Source organism: Hemitrygon akajei, chromosome 6 (assembly GCF_048418815.1).
Source record: "Hemitrygon akajei chromosome 6, sHemAka1.3, whole genome shotgun sequence".
NCBI lineage: Eukaryota > Metazoa > Chordata > Chondrichthyes > Myliobatiformes > Dasyatidae > Hemitrygon > Hemitrygon akajei.
The window spans coordinates 65908255-65926190 of record NC_133129.1 but is presented as its reverse complement, the minus strand read 5'-3'; the positions used below and the strand labels follow the sequence as shown (position 1 = coordinate 65926190).

Sequence of the window (17936 nt, the reverse complement as noted above, 5' to 3'; positions counted from 1 at the left end):
TTCGTTGGGTCTTCGAAGGGTCTCGGCCCAAAACGTCGACAGCACTTCTCCCTATAGATGCTGCCTGGCCTGCTGTGCTCCACCAGCATTTTGTGTGTGTTATTGTTTGAATATCCTTGTAAATCTCCTCTGCACCCTTTATATGGTTTCCACATCCTTCCTGTAGTGAGGCGACCAGAACTGAACACAAGAAGGTTTTGATCTAAGAATTAATTTATTGTGATCATCTGAAATGGAGAGAGGGAACAAGAGAAGCAAGTGGCATTAAGGAAGGATTTCTAGAGGTCAAGTTCCCAGCAGGTGAAGGCATTGTTACTGGTGATGGAGCAGTTAAGTACAGGGATGACCGTGGTCTCAGAATGAAGGAGCACATGGATATGAATGGGTTAGACGTAGGCCGGCCTGGGGGAGATTACAGATATAAGGCCTTTCAAAGGGCGTAGTGGTTAGCATAAGGCTTTACACTGCCAGTGACCTGGGTTCAGTTCCCGCCACTGCCGGTTGGATGTTTGTGTGTTCTCCCTGTGACTGTGCGGGCTTCCTCCAGATGCTCCACTTTCCTTCCGCAGTTCAAAGGCGTACCGGATAATAGGTTAATTGGTCGTTGTAAATTGTCCTGTGACTAGGCTAGGGTTAAAACCAGGGGATTGCTGGGCAGCACAGCTCTCAATAAATAAATAATTATATTTATCTCAATAAAAAGCAAAGGAGAGATTTGAAGATAGAGAGAAAATTCTTTAAGCTGAGGCATTAGCTGGCAAGAAGTTTGTTTATTCAGTGAACAGAAAGGTAATGGATAAACAAGACTTAAGAAATTCAGGCCATGGACAACAGCGATTGGATAACCTATAACCCATTTAAGGTTTCCTGAATACTGAAGTCAACAACACTAAGATGGCTCAAAGCAAAACCAGTCTTCTGACTGCCTTGATAAATGGATTAAAATCATGGGACTGCTCAAGGCATTAACTATCATGAGACTTGCAGACTAAATCAAAGAGTTCTGTATTTTCACATGTGCTTGACCTATGAATGCCAGTTTCTTAAATAAGATCAGGCATTTGTGCAAGAAAGTAAAAAAAAGAACTGATTGATTGAAGTAAAGAATGGATGGAGCAAGGCCAGCGCACAAGTAGATAAAGTGACCCAAACTCAGATGTTAGCACTGCAAGCTTAACTCTGCTTGTGTGAAATGAGCTGAGGAAGATGCTCCTGTAACATCCAGCACAGAAGAAAACAGCAAAATCAGCTTGCAAAGTGAGCAGGATCCGAGTCATCAGTAGGTATCTGTAATTATTCTGAAACAAGGTTCTTTTGTCTTTTTGTGCAGTGATTCTTGCAATTTGCTCCTTCATCAGCTGGTTCCCCTTGGTGTGAATTAGAATTCTTCACAAAGTACTCTACAAGTTTTTGCGGGACCTTCATTCAACCCCCTAATCAAAAATAAACTGGCTGTTTGCAAAACTTAAACTTACTGCATTGCAACTTTTATTAACTTCTTTATTAGATTTTTATTAGGTTGAACAAGTGCTTTGCTTCTGATTTGCTGACTTGACTTGGGTACCTGAGGATCGAGTTCAGCCCACATAAAGATATGTTGTTATGTGATTCCATTGTTCCTGAGATTAATAATATCTTGGCTCAAATGCAGATTAATTTTGTGGTATTAGCATGCTATTTCTCCAGGGATTAGCTTGCTGAGTTCATAATATAAAACGGCTAAGCATCCTCTGAGCAGGGTTTATACATAAATGCATTTAAAAAAATATTCGAGGCAGGACCGAGGGAAATGTTGAGTCTTTTGTTTGTGGATTAAATAGTCAAACTCAAATTTGCTTTATAAGGGGAAATAAATGTTGGCAGAGCTTCTAAAACATACCTAGTCCTAGCAGTACATCAGAATACAGCCCAATCACTGTGTGTGCGCGTGTGTGTGTGTGTGTGTGTGTGTGTGTGTGTGTGTGTGTGTGTGTGTGTGTGTGTGTGTGTGTGTGTGTGTGTGTGTGTGTGTGTGTGTGTGTTTAAACAAGTACATGCCCAGAGTTGAGTGGGCTGTCTTCTGCTTGCACAGCTAGAAGCAGACAGTGATGTGTGAAGGGCTGCTGAGCAGTGGAGATGCACACAGGAGAGAACTTGGTTATTTTCTGAAGACTTTGCACAGGTACTGGTACTGTATATTTATGAATATTTTAAAGAAGTTATATCCATTGCTGCATTATGCAAAATAGAGGCAATGTGCACAGATTTTCACAGTGACTTATGTTTTTAATCACTAACTTTAGCTCTGGAGTCTGCTGCTATCTTTGCTTTTGACAGTTGCTGTAGAATCAGTAGGCAACAACAGAAAGAAATTATTCTTTCTCTTCTGTTGCAACAGAGTACGTTTTCTTTCAAGAGGCAGAACACATCACAAGGAATTTTTTTGGAGTAGTTTCAGATATTGCAGAAACTTTTATCTTAAATGTTTTTTCTTGAAACTTTGAAAACAGTTTTACATTCATTGAGGTTCCTTAAATGTTAAGCATCAAAGTAGAATGTACCTGGAAGTGTCAGCAAGTCACTGGCTGTGAGTTGTTCAGAACTCTAACAAGTTTTTTTGCGAGACTCCTAGTGTCTCTGTTTCAGGGAAGTTCTATTTATTAGCTTTGTTCATCCTCTCTAAAAATATTCTGTTCTTTCTGCAAATATAAGAAGAAGAGATCTAGTCCAGCAGTTGCTTCAAGAAATAATGTGCAAATGGCTGATTTTCAATGTATTCCCTGAACGGAATCTGCTGTAGTTAAAAGGAAAATTAACAAGGTGTCTTGCTGGTTTAGAATTGTGATTGATTTTTATTTCAATGAAATACATGGAAAATGTACAATTTGAAATTGTAAAGAACACCGCCTCAGTTTCATTGACTAAATCAGAGCTCATCAGAACCTGCAGCGATGATGTTTTAACTCATACCAGGTCCTGTTAATCCATCATTCCATTGCTGGCAGAATGGGTTTCAGCTAGTTACCAGCTTAATATTAAAACTTCCTTGACCTCAGATGCCTCTTTTGTTTCATCTTCTCTAGCGCTACAATTCTCTTCAATTTCTGTGGTATTCAAATTTGCTCTCTTATCTGATTTTAATGTTGGTCGGCATGCCTTCAGTCGTCGCAGTCTTAGGCTCTAGAATTAGCTCTCTAGCTTTCTGTGTCTCTCTACCTCTCTCTCTGCCTATAAGAAGCTTTATGAAAATGGATACTTTGACCAAACTTTTGCAACTACCCTTAAATTTCTTTTCATGGTTAGTTCTCAGCTTTTGCTCAATGGAGCACCTTGGAAAGTCTCACCACATTAAAACTGTCACATAAGTTAAAATTGTTTTTGAGATTTTTCTCTGACCATTTAAATCAGAGGTGTCGAACTCAATTGCACATGGGGCCAAAACTCAAAGCACACTTTAGGTCGCGGGCCGAACAGGATAAACATTTATTGAACACACTAAAACTAAACATTTTTTGAACATAAATATGAATAAAAACAGACAGGAATATTATTCCAGAAAAATAAACTAAAACTTTAAATAACTTAAATATTTTGCTCTCCATAAAAATATCTCCTGTCAGTATTATACAAGTTAGAAATATGAGCATGCTGCAAAAAAACCCTGAAAATATAAATAAAATTTGTGCTTTTCAGCAAAAGTTAAAACAACAACAAATCAAAACACTCAGTTTTTTTTGCTCTTATGCCGTTTTGTCAGAGCTGGATGCTTGGCATCTTTTCTTGGCAATAAGTTCGTTTAGGTTTGGTGTAAGGTTCTGTGTTGTGGAGATTCTCAGGATGGACTGCAGGTGTTCATCAGTGAGACGACTCCTGTGTGATGTTTTGTTAATCTTCATCACTGAGAAAAGCTTCTCACACAGATGTGTGCTACCAAACATGCACAAGGTTCAAGCCGCATGTAGACGGAGCTGAGGCATTGCTTCAGGAATGGAGCGAATAAACTGTACGGGCCCTGCAGTGTCGTATTTTGCCTTTAGTGTCCCATTACACTGCAGCTCTATCAGCTCCATCTGAATCTGTACAGGTGCAGTTTCCACGTCGATGGCAAATGGGTTGCGAAGCAGCTCGAAATTAATTTTTTGTGCTTCAAAGTCACCAAAGCGCCGTGCGAACTCAGTGCGAAGTGCGCTCAGTTTATCAGCAAAGTGCGCATTTGGGAACATCATTGCGCCGACCTGGTTCAACATTACTTGGCAACAGGGAAAATGAGGCAAGTTGCACTGGTGCATTTGTGTCTCCCATAAGAGCAGCTTCACTTGAAATGCCTTCACTGCATCATACATGTCAGTGATCATGCGGTCACGTCCCTGGAGCTGAAGGTTTAAGACGCTGAGATGTATTGTTATGTCAGCCAGAAACGCCAACTCACATTTCCACTTTTCATCCCGCAAAACTGTGGAGACTTTTCCTTTACTGTCCATGAACTGACAGATTTCCTTGTTGAGCTTAAAAACTCTATTGAGAACTTTTCCCCGACTCAGCCAACGCACCTCTGTATGATAAGGAATGTCGGCAAACTCTGAATCTATTTCCCGCATAAAAGACTGAAATTCCTGGTGATTTAAACCTTTAGCTCGGATAAAGTTTACGGCTTGTGTTACAGTGCTCATTACATGTTCCATCTTGAGGACTTTACCACACAGCGTTTCTTGGTGTATGATGCAGTGATATGTTGTTAACTCACCAGTACAGTTCTCCTCCTGCATCTTTACCCGCATCCTTCCCACTAGTCCACTTTTTTCACCGCACATCGCCGGTGCTCCATCTGTTGTAAGTCCAATAAGTTTGTCCCAGGGCAATTTCATGTCGGTTACACTTTGACCTACATTTTCAAAAATGTCTTTTCCTGTCATCCCGTGCATCAATTTAATGTTCAATATTTCCTCTGTAACGCACAAATTGGAGTCCACTCCTCGGATGAAGATAGCCAGCTGTGCAGTGTCCATCATATCAGCACTTTCATCCACAGCAAGCGTGTATGCAATAAATGGGTTGCTTCTTTCAATCAATTGTGTTCTTAAATCAGTGGCTATCTCACAAACTATACTCAGCAACCCATCAGTTTTGAAAGACTCTTTTTTCAGAATCAACTTTTCTCTTCGCCATTGTTAGGGGTTAGCTTTGACTTCAGAATAGCGTTGTATACAGCAACAGACGCTTGACGCGGGAATGTTCCCGGGTAGCCTATCGGCAGCTGTTGCGCTGCATTATGGGATCTGTAGTTTGTGTGTTATCAGCGCTTCATATCGCCGGGCCAATAATAATTAAAATAATAGATCTATCTAAAATGATCTCGCGGGCCGGATATAATTGTACGCCGGGCTGCATATGGCCCGCGGGCCTTGTGTTTGACACATATGATTTAAATGAAGGAGATGCTTCCCTTCTGTTACTGGAAGCATGTCTGGTATTCCACTAAATCACTGAAAATGTCACCATAGGTTCCAAATACCTTGAAAAGCAGTCAAGGAATATACCTGTCATGCAAGGTGACATGTTGATCAAATGATTACCAGGAAAAATATATTTTATCAATTCCCTAATCTCGTTCTGACTTTATTTGTTGACTATAGAAGCCATTGTGGGCACATTGATCTATGATGCTAGTCTTCCAGACTATAAAATTAGAGGGAGATGACATCTGTGTTATCAATTTACATAGTTCAGCAAAGCCATAGTAATAGCGTCAAGAAGTATAACCAAGAGAGTTTTTCCTAGGCAATATTTATTTTTTAATTACACAATTGTTTGATCTTCCTGTGTGGAATTTAGCAGATTCTATTTTATAACAATCAAAGTATTTAATTAACTCCGTAGTATTCTCAGCAAGTTCCAGCTTAGTTTCTCCATTTTGCTTCTTCCGGTGTTCCTTCTTTATTTTGATTTTAAATTTTAATATTAAATTAAGCCAGTTGAATTTATACTTCCTTCTCAGCACTGATAACGCCCATTTTCTAACCCTTAAACCTGATGAATATCTGCCCAGTTGCTTGGGTTGCTGAGGTTGGGAAAGGGTCTCCTAAAATCAGATCTTCTCTAGAATCATAAAATCGTACAGCATGGCCCAGCTTGTCTATGACATCCATGATGCTTCTCTGTGTTAATCCCATTTGCCTGTGTTTAGCTTTATGTCTTTGTTATCCCCGTACCTGTCTTAATGTATTTTAAATGTTGGCACTTGTATTTGCCTCTACTGCCTCCTCTGGCAGTTCATTCCAGATAGCCAACTATGCTTCGCTGGATATTTTAACTTAACCCTCAGCTCCTTTAATAGACATCTCGCTCACCTTAAACTTGTGCCCTCAAGTTCTAGATTTCCCTGTCCAGGGAAAACGGATCTGTCTAAGCCCCTCATTATCTTATAAGCTTCTACAAGTCACCACTCTGCCTTTTACATTTCACTGAGAATAACCCCAGAATGTCCAAACTCTCCGTATAAATATAACCTTCCATCCCAGGCAACATCCTGGTGATTTTTCCCTGCACGCTTTCTGTTGCTGCCACCTCATTCCTGGAGTGTGACAATCTGAACTGTACAGAGTACTCCAAGAGCAGTCTTACAGCTGCAACATGATGTCACAGATCTTATACTCAGTGCCTTGGCTTATGAAGGCAATCGTACCAAACGCCTTTGCCTTTGTCACTACCCTATCCACCTGTGCTACACTTTCAGCGAGATATGGACTTGCATCCCAAGGTCCCGCTCGTGTATTAATACACCTGAAGTCTCAGCCAATAACTCTGTATGTCTCTCCAAAATTTGACTTCTCAAAGTGTTTCCACTTGTTTGGATTAAATTTCATCTCTGTTCCCTCTTCTGCTGGGATATTTGCCATGACAAATGTGACGGGTAGTTGAATCATCCTTTAAAGAAAGTTTACATCGATGTGCTGCTGAAATATTAGAAAAAGATATTATCAGGACAGTATGGATACAGTTGGAGCTTTTGTTATCTTAGAAAACAAGAGTGGTTGGGAAGGAATCGAATGGAGTGAGTAAGGAGATTGAGGTTATGAAAGAGATGGATATGTAGCCACGTTTTAAATGTGGGGCTGACTATCACTGACAATCGTAAGTATCATGGCATCTGTAGTAGCTGATCATTTCTGCTTTAAGAGGAGTGAGAATTATCTCAGCCATCAAGGATTCAGTGAGAGGATGAGACATCTTTACGGGGAAGCTAGATAAACTTGTGAGCGAGAAAGGGTCAGGAGGAAAAAATGGAATTGAAGAGGCATGGGAGGGAGAGCATTAACACTAGCAGAAACCCATTGGGTTACGGTGTTGTGGACTTCATGTATTCTGTGTAATTATAAATTACATGAGGAAAGTAACAAAAGCCAAATAATTGCCTTTAGAGATATCATTGTCACTGTACCATGAACAGTTGCAGTTATACTGCAGTGTTAAAGTCAATCACACATCTCCCGCAGTCCAAGCTACCCCTTGAATGCAACCAGAAGAATCCATGAGCTGCTATAACAAGGCATGTAATGGTGTTGTGTATTTAAAATTTCAGTAATATTTGATCAATATTATAAATATACTGTTTGATGAAGCATTATTTGTTATTCACATATTTCAATACAGGTAATATGGAAAAGTGTGTAAATGGCATTATGTGATTATGCCACCATATCATAGGTGAGCACCCTACAGAAGGAAAAAACTAAAAATACACGAGTATCCCTGGCTCTGTGTTTTTCATTCAATTAGTTTCATGTTTTGTTGTTACAAAACATAACAGTGGTGATGAATAAGTTTTAAAACAAACCCAAGATAACCTACCTACCTGTTGCAGCACAGCACGTTCTTTCTTTGCAAGGGGGAGAGAGAAGAAAAAATGCATAATTTTTTTTCTTCACAAGGGGACAGACGGTTGAGTTGATGAAAAGGCAGAAAATGGATGAAATTCATGGGTTCATAAACAGTGAGTACTGGGTGATAATAATATCAAATTTTCTTTAAAAACGCAGAAATGGTTGGCTACATTGGAAAGACAGTCACGTTTGATTACACAACAAATAACTGTATTTTGTATACTAAGCAAATTAAGAGTATTTTAAATAGCCAATGAACGACTGCTGGTTTTACTGAGTGCATTAGGTGGAAAGGCATTCAGTTTGCTTAGATGTTTGACTGTTCCAACCAAACCAGCTGAAATGAGCTTTGCTGATATAATTTCATTAGAAAGTAATGCAGGAATATTTAGATCTGATAACATTGTTGATTGCAGAATCCTTTAGGGTTTCCTAAGCAGAATCAAAGTGAAGGGGAGTCCACGTCAGCTGATGTAGCTGAACTGAAGAGGTTTATTTGAGCACTGTCAGTTTAGTGATGGGCTTAATGATGCACTGAGAGATTCTTTAGTTTGTGGAATCTCTCAAGAAATGATTCAAAAATGGCTCCTAACTGAAGCACAAACTCTTAAACATTTAAAAGAGCAGTTGAAATCGCTGTTTTAGTGGAAAACACAACCAGAGGTGCAACTGAGTTGCAGTCAAGAACGAAAGTGAGTGTGAAGAAAATTGCAATGTCCAAACAGAAACAGGCATGGCCAACCAAATTGTCTTACTCTTGTGACATGGGCTCACATACACCAGACCAATGCAGACTTAAAGGCAAAACTTGCAGAAAATGCAACAAAGAGCATGTTGGGCAGCCAAAAATAAATGGACTGCACAGGGAAGAGAAAAAGATAAAATGTCAAGTTTCAGCTTCAGAAAGAGCACTGATCTGCATGCTGTTGATTAAAAATATTATAATGATTAGAGTGACACAGGACTGGGTAGCCTTGAGCAATGTGAAAAGAGACAAGCAGCACACTCAAAATGCTGGAGGAACTCAGCAGCACCTGTGGAAAGGAGTACATTGAAGTTTCAGGCCGAGACCCTTCGACAGGACAGTAACAGGTTCCTGCCAAACCTGACTACTGAGGACCACCCCTTGAACTCATTACTTCCAATCAGGAAGAAATGGCAATGGACAAAGCAATGTGAGGTGGCCTTCAAAAAGTCAAAGGAAATGGTCACATTAGACACAATACTCAGGCAGTGCTTGTATGGGAGGGAGGTTACCCTCATTACTGATCATCAATCACTAGTGTCCATTTTCAATCCACGGCAGTCATGACAAGGGACTTCAGAGGTGATCAAAAGTGGGTTCTTGGAAAGATTAATGACAGAACTGGACCACTCTCCTACATGATGGAGATTGTATCATCTCTAGTTGACATCAGGTACATTGATAATTTGAGGAAAACAGAGTCAATTTTTAGAGAGGAAATGTACCCAGAGCTATCAGAACCAATTCCTGCAGTCCCAGAGTCAACTCCTACAAACACCACTGAGGAGGTCCCAGAATCTGAGACTGTTTCACAGCCACATGTCTCACCTGCAAACAGAGTGACCTCCCTCGTTAAGAAAAACATTATCCACAAAAAGAGAGAAAGAGAGAGACTAGAGAGCAATATATTACATATTTGAGTTGAGATACATTCTACAGTATATTGAGTTGGAGTTTATAGCTAACCGGGGAGGAGTGTGGTTTATTTAATATTTCAGTAATATTTGATTAATATTGTTTGATTAAGCATTCTTTGTTGTCTACATAATTCATTATGGATTATATGTAAAAGTATGAGAAAGGCATTATGTCATGCTACCACGTAATATGTGCGCACCTTACTGAAGAAAAAAACGAAATGCACACAAGTTATCCCCAGTCTGTGTTTTTATGGACAAAACATGTCCCGCTTGGTGGTGCAATAATATCAGCACCGGACTCTGGAGCGAAGGTTCCCAAGTTCAAATCCAGGTCGGGTTGAACGTCGAGCTAGCAACTCGGCCTCGTAAAACAAGAATAGCTTCATATAGAAACACTGTCATGACGGTGCCCTGATAATTCCATTGCTGAGTTAAGGGCTATTCTTCTTCAATTCCACAACATAACAAATGGCACCTACAATTAGTCCAATAATCACCTTCAGCATGAATAATTTTACAAACTAAGTTACTGATAACAACTCTTAATATTTCCAACAAGGGCAACCCTGAGTGAATGGAGCAGATAAAAACCTCTTTGATAACTCATTGGATTTAAGGTTTGGAAAATAAGTACTAGCACCTGAGAAGAAGGTGTAAATTAAATTCAGTCCTAGAGGAAAGCAGATTTTAAAAAAAACGAAAGTATTAGGATGGGACTTGCTGGGAAATGTGGAACTATTGGCATTTCCTTGTGTACGTACTGTGGAAATCCTGAACTTGCTGACTGGTCTTTAGCTGTGGTTTCCCCACTGTGTTTTGATGTTGGACTACACATGGAGTCCAGGGTCTATGCCCAAGAACGCAACAGTTTATTGTGACTTACACTTGAGATCTTGCCCAAATCTGTAGCCCTGGCCCTTGCACAGGAACAGAAAATCCATTCATTTCATGTGGAGGAACAGCTGCAGAGATCCCCATGACCATAATTTTCATCACCGAGCCTAATGTGTATTTCAAAGCGGTTGGAAACATTCATCTGAATCACTAAATTACGTAATAAGACACTAAATGTGCTACAAGTTGAACTTGATGCCATTAGAACCCATCTACTTAAATGTTTTAATGTCTCCTGTAAAATAGTTGAGATAGAAGCTTCAGACAATCTAGTCAAGCAGCCATCTACTGATATTGTGACTTGAATCCTACAGTGGAATTTCAGAGGCACTTTCACTTACTTTCCCATTATACCCCAGGAAAGAAAATCTTGCCCTGAACGCTGTTTAAGCTCTACTCTGTTATGTTTCTTCATCCAGCAGGAATTCTGCCATTCTCTAAAAGAGTTATCCTCTGGATTCTCCAATCCTACAGTTTATCCATAGCCCTCAATCCCATAGGTTTTATTTTTGAATCACTCAGGACTTCACCTTCCCTATGCCACAACCTCCCTGACACCATAACAATCCAAGACCGTTACATTTCCCTAAGTTCTGTGTTTTAAACATTGGGCACACATGAGACTGCAGATGCTGGAATCTACAGCAAAAAAACCACTGTGCTGGGAGATCTGTGGAGAGGAATAGATGGTCAACATATTGGGTCAAGACTCTTCTTCAAGACTTAAACTTTGCTGACTTCCATCGTTCCACCATAGGCAGCCTTCAACATCTAGGGTCAGAATCTCTGGAATTTCCTACCTTTATCTCTCCACTTTGACTCTTCAGGATATTTTCTAGAATCTCTCTCTCTCTGTTACAAAGTATCAGGTCATCTTCCTAAATGCTTTCCATATGTCTTAAGAGTCTAATTCTGTTTGATAATACGCCAATAAAGTAGCTTGGATTTCAATCTGATGAAATCACTATATAAATATCATTTGAAAGTTGGCTCATTGATAGTTATTTTTTTGAGGGTCATGTTGAAACCACCAAGAGAAAGAAATTTCTGGAAATATAGAGCCAGGTCCATCATTGTACATTATCTTCAACATCACCTCATAACATGAAATCATGACACTGATGTGAATACAGTATTTCTGAAGAACTGTTTCTCAATTCATTGACATACCATAAGTATTTCTATTCAAAGATTTTCCACTTGGCAGGATTATCTTCTAAACTGTTCCCATCTCATGAAAGAGATCAAAGCTGTCTTTTTTTTTGTCCAGTTCAAATATTAATTCTTAAAAATGTCTCAGATTCAGTTAGTTTTATACAGCCCAGATCTTAAACCCCAGAGACTCAGTAATACAGATTAAAGCAATATTATGTTTTAATCATTGTGGTTGTTACCAAGCTCATTATGAGAAAGAGAACATTCTGCATTTCTACGGTACACTTTACTCCCAAATTGCTCTGCAGCCTCTATGGCTGAACCTGTGCCCCAGGCCACTTCTCTTTCAATCCCCTGCTTCCCACATTGTTTAAAAACCCATTCAAATCAGTCTCAGCATTCACAAGAGGCTCTGTGATGGATCAGAATTTCAGAGTGAGATATTTCTCCCTGTTTCAATTATTATCCACATGGGAAAGCACCGAGGAGGCATAGACAGTGTCTTTCCTCAAGTGCTGAGCTAGTATAAGGCATCACCACGATAAAAGCTTTTGGTAGAGAGGATATGGAAAGGATGTTTACACCTGAGATCATCAGTATAAAACAGAATCAAGTATTCATAATTTCAAAACAACTTTCTTTACTAAAAAAGTGGTGATATTGTGGAACTCACTATCAGAGAGAATGAATGACAGAGGGATTTAAGGGCAAGCTAGGTAAACATATCAGGAGGAAAAGTTTAGAGGTTTATGCCAACGCACCAAAGACTGGAGGAGGACTGAGTGGAGCAGAAAATTGGCACTGGTTGAATTGATGTGTTCAGTACCCTGTCTAGCCCCGGTTTAAGGTCTACATCAACATTTTGTTCTACTCAGTCAATAACTGGCATCTTATAAATGATCACTGATAACTACTCAGAAGTCAATTACAGTGTAGGGCAGACTATCTGGCTCTGAGAGAGTGCTTGAAAATGATGAGTGAAGTTCTGTAAAGGTCATCCTTCACTTAAGACTAAGATTCCATTATTGTGTTATATCAGCAAAGCCATTTGAAGCTCAAATATAAATGCAAAATTGTATTTAATTACTTGTAATTTAATTATTTGGTCATGTAATCATATTCAACTTATAAAGTTTCTCATGAAAAAGACTCTCCAGACATTCTATGAACAGTTTCTGTCAAAATCATACCATCACAGCTTTTTCCAATGAGTTGGGTGAGCCTAGAACTAGAGGTCATGAGTTAAGGGTGAAAGGGGAAAAGTTTAAGAGGAGCATGAGGTGGAACTTCTTCACAAAGGGGGTAGTGAGTATGTGAACAAGCTCCCGTGAAAGTGGTGAATGCATGTTTGATTTCATTATTTAAGAGAAGTTTGGATACGTATGTGAACAGGAGGAGTATGGAGGGCTACAGTCCAGGTGCAGGTTCATGGGTCTAGGCAGAATAATAGTTTGGCACTTACTGGATGAGTTGATGGGCCTGTTTCTGTGCTGTAAATCTCCATGACTGTATTGATTAAAATATTATTCTAAAAAGCATGCTTATTCACCCATAGGCTTTCTTACCTAAAAGGCGTAATGCAAATTTGGAATAGTTACTCAGTAAAAGAAATGTAACTACTTCAGATTCAGATACATTTATATTTCACATGTACATCAAAACATACAATGAAATGTGTCATTTGCATTAACTGCCAATACAACCTAAGGATGTGCTGGGGCGGCCTTCAAGTGTCATCACAAATTCTGGCACCAACATAGCATGTCAGCAGAAAAACACAAGCAACAACAACAATGACACAATAAAAGAACAACACAAGCCCCTTTTCCAGCCACTCACACACACAGGCAGGCCTCCAGCCTCTGGCCCTATGACCTCCAGTTCTTGGCTCCGGACTCAGGATTGCAAACGTTGGACCCCCAGTCTTCAGACCTCGGCCCAGATTCACAGGCTCACAAACTACTGACTTCCGGACATGCCAACCCAGAGGTTATGACCTTCGACCCTCAACCTCCAGACAAGCTGTGTTCGGTCTTTGACCAACAGACATGCCAATCCCTGGATTTTTAATTCTGGCTTTGGCCTCCAGACTTTGTCGATCACAGGATTTTGAACTCTAGTCCTCAACCTCCATATTCACAAAGGCCTCCGACCCCGGGACTCAGTGACCTGGGGGTGTCATCCTTGGGGTCCGCTGATCTCAGTCATTAATCATAATAAATCTAATAAATTTACTAAAAGTAATAATTTTTTCCAAAATATACCAAAATCATTAATATAATATCCATATATTAAATATTACATTTAGTACAATTGAATGAAGGTCTAGCCTTGGTCATCTGCACAATACAGTAGTGGCTTTGAATTGTATCATACTTCAGATATTCATCTCCTTTGACTTCAGTGGAATTAGTCAAGCACTATCTTATTTACTGCTACACGGCACTTTTAACCAAGGATGAACTACTTCTTCAAGACGTATATTGTGGCATTATAAATCAACTTTACTGTGATGCTGGCTCAGAAGTATGTCCAAAATCTGCTCACCCAATTCATCTTGAATTAGATAGACAAGTCTAACATGTTCCTAGAAAGTGGTGTAATCTATTCTTGGATGAATTTACATTCTATCATGCAATGGCAAACGTAGGATAAATTTTCATTGTGTTGACCAGGTCTAGGATCAGTTAATGCACCAGAATCTTATTTATGTGACAAATATAACTCCTGGGCTGGGTCTACAGCAAACTCAATTTTATACCAAATTGACAATCAAGCTCCATGATTGCATTCATCTTTAATTTCCAAAAATGTCTAATAGTTAGGAATGTTCTGGGAACTACCCAATTAATTTCATCACTTAAAGCCCTTAATATAAGTGGATTTTAAGAGGATGGAAATCAAAAACTCTTGTAAAATACTTCCAAATCTAGATTAGCCACAACCTAATGAAATAGTGGGTGAAGCCAAAGGCCTTCGCCTGAGATAATAGACAGCAGTCAAATGCTAAAATGTAGTCCAATTTTGGGGAGCTTGGTGAGCTTTTGTTCACATATGTTGGCTCCTTTTCCCTAGCTTATATTTTGTAAACTAAAGTAACACCAACTTTAACAGTGAATAAGTTTATCATCCATAAGTTGAAGTTCTTTTTTATTAATTTAAAGGATGTAGGCCTTGTTGGCAAGGCTGAGATTTGAAACCTGCTCTCTGAACTGCCTTTTTCCGGCATTTACAGTTGTATTTTAGATTTTCAGCAGGTGCTGTTGTTGATTTTCCTATAAAGTGCTTTAGGAGCCAATTCAGTATAATAGAGCAATAACTATCCATGGAGGTGGCAGATTTACCAGTCAGGCATCCTGTGATAATAGCTCAGTTCTTCGGCTTAACTACTAGTGAGGCTGTTTAGTATTCCAAAAGATCCTGAGAAAAATCCTAGAAATGAGCAATGCCAAACATGTGATTATTTTAACTTCAGTACATTGTACTCTATCTGTGAATTGAAATTAATTTCAGAGGCAGAACGCATCCTACTGATTCAACTATTCAGTGCCTTTTGCACTGGTGAACAAAGGCAAATTTCCACATAACAAGCATTTTTTTTCAACAATGGTATTTCTCCTCTTGGCCTTTCCAATTCGATTCTGTTGGATTTAATAAAACACACAAATTTTACTCTTTCATTACTAATTCCTTTTTATACTCATTCAGGAGTTGTGGATATTTCCTCCCCAGTCCTGACCATTCCTGATCTGAGTGGCTTGCCACGACATGTCAGTGGAGTTAAAGATCTACCACTTTATTGTGGAACTAGAGTCGTGTGTATGCCAAACTAGAGGAGGAGTAAAAACGATTTTACAACAATCAGATAGTTTCATGGTCACAATTACTGAGTATGATCGTTTACTTCTGATTTATTTAATTAGCTGAAGTTACATCTCCAAGCTGTAGTGGTGGAAATTGAATACATTTCCAGATCTTCAGTGCAGGCTCTTAATTACAGATCCAGTAATATCTAGAAGGTAACAGTACCTCAGTTTTCCTTGAGCAAGCAAATGGATTAAAATATTGCTTTTTTTTCTCTTTTACAGGCCCAGAAATCATGGATAGAGAGAGCTTTTTGCAAGCGAGAATGCGTCCACATTATACCAAGCACGAAAGACCACCATAGGTAATAGCAGTAGTTTAATGCTGACTAAAGGAAGCAGTAGCAAAGATATTTTAGACTTGTTTACAACATAAGAGGAGGACGCGCTGGCTCCCAGAACAATTCCATTTCCTCTTTATTTCTCACTAGTTCCCTTGATTCTCCCACACCTATCTCCATTGGGGTTGGTTTATAAGTAACCCCAGTGACGATGGTGATGTGGGAAGAAATTAGAGCATAGGAAGAAAGGAGAAATAGTCCCGTAGTCATGGAAAGAAAGTACAAACTGCACAAGACAACACTAGAGGTCAGGGTTGAACCTGGGTCGCTTCACCAGTGAGGCAGCAGCACCATGTGGCATACTGCTGTGCCATCTGATAGAGTGGCTCTAATTTTTCTGTAAGTGTTAAAATATTTCACTTTGGCAACCTCTCCAGTTATTAATGGACACGTCCCATGCAGAGACAGTATAAATATCAGATTTTAATTGCTCTTTTGTATTAAGAATTGTGTAATCCTTATTTTCACACCTCTCCATGGCTTGTCCTCTTCATACTTCTGTAAACACTCCAACTCAACCATCCACTAAGGTATTTGCAGTCCTTCAATTCCAACCTTCTCCAAATGTCTGACTTCCAATATCCTATGCCTACTGCCAAGGCCCTGAGTTTCAGATACCCATTCCTGATCTTCTCTTGCCTTTTAAGCTGGCCCTTAAAGTCTACTCTTGGCCTAATTTCTCTTTTCAGGGATGGTGTCAAATTTTGGTGAATGATGGGAGATATGTTACCACATTAAGGCTGCAAGGTTGTTATTGTGCATGCTGATCTCGGCTTATGTCCCTATTGTCACTAAATAGGCTTCAGCATTAGGTGAAGGCAAGCCTCTGATGATCTGCTTGTTGATATTGAGGGCTAAACTTTTCCTTCTGCCCCTGGGTCGAGCCATATCACTCAGCCCCATTCATTGCCCTACTCCCTAACCCCTGGGCCAGAGGTTATCAACAACTCTTGATGCTTTCAAACTGGCCAGATGTTCTGATGCATTCCTCCCCTCTCTACCAATCCCTCATTTCCCTTTGGGAATCTCTGACAACACAGTAGTTGAGTCACCATTTCACAGCTCCAGCAACCCGGGTTCAAATCTGACATTCTTCCTGTCATCATGTGAATTTCTCCTGAAACATTGAGTCAAGTTTATACAGTGTGGAAAGAGGCCATTTGGCCCCACTCATCCATGCTGACCAAGGCACCCATCTAAGCTACTGCCATTTGCCCACATTTTGCCTATATACCTCTGAGCCTTTCCTTTTCTTCTACTTGTCTGAGTGCCTTCCATATGTTGTTATTGTACCTGCCTCAGTTATCCCTCTGGCAGTTCACTCTGTAGATGTACCACCCCATGTGAAAATGTTGCCTCTCAAATTCCTATTACATTATCCTCCTCTCACCTTAAACCTATACCCTCTAGTTCTTGATTCCTCAACCCTGGGAAAAAGACTGTGTACTCACATCCTACTTTGTGATTTCATATACCCCTAAAGCTCTGGTTTTCTCCCACACCCCAAAGACATCCCGACTGGTAGATTAATTGGTTACTGTAAATTGCCCCAGTTTGTAGGTGAGTGGGAAAACCTGGAGAGAATTGATGGGAATGCTTTACTGTAAATGGGTGGTTAGTGAACAGCATAAACTCCATGAGCTGAATGGCCTTTTCTGTACAGTATGGTTCCACTGCTATGAGTAAACCCTCTATCAGCCCACCATGCCTGTGATGGCATTTTGAAGGAGCTCTCCAGTTAGTCAGACTCCCTCTGCTCTTTCCCCATTGCTTTGTGTACATTTCCATTCAACTCTTTATCTTGTTCCCATAAGAAAGTTATTTTTCAATCTATTGCCCGATCCCTGAAAGGCCATTCCATTTTAAAAATACTCAGTCCCCTCATCCCTTTTCTCATTCTTTTTACGATGATCTTAAGTCTGTGTACTGGTCATCCTGCCTTTGAGAACTGTCAAAGTTCTTCATGACTTTGAACTCCCTAACCAACGATACATTGCGGAGACCAGCCACTGCTTCCTCATCCTTCCAAATGCTGAAGTTAATCATTCCTGGAGTCCCTCTGGTAAATCTCTGCACTTTCTCTGAAGCCTTAAGAGCCTGCTTAAAACATGGGAGCTACGACTGAGCAGAGAGCTAACTATATACAGTATGTTGGAATA

At 39.8% G+C, this 17936-nt stretch overlaps 1 protein-coding gene across 16 annotated transcripts in view; it reads left to right on the top strand.

Annotated features, from left to right (window-relative positions):
- The window catches only part of trpm3 (transient receptor potential cation channel, subfamily M, member 3), a 501544-nt gene that overhangs the window by 310469 nt on the left and 173139 nt on the right, over positions 1-17936 (top strand). For 14 of the 16 annotated variants that reach the window (XR_012099271.1, XM_073048536.1, XM_073048531.1 and 11 more), the window contains exon 2: positions 15662-15741. Coding sequence is in view for 13 of the 16 variants with exons in the window: in XM_073048536.1 (XP_072904637.1) it covers positions 15662-15741 (80 nt within the window). In the remaining 3 variants the exon portion in view is untranslated. Of the gene's footprint in view, positions 1-1161; positions 1280-1897; positions 2162-15661; positions 15742-17936 lie in introns of those variants that run through there. The other 2 variants (XM_073048538.1, XM_073048537.1) reach the window with 2 other exon arrangements.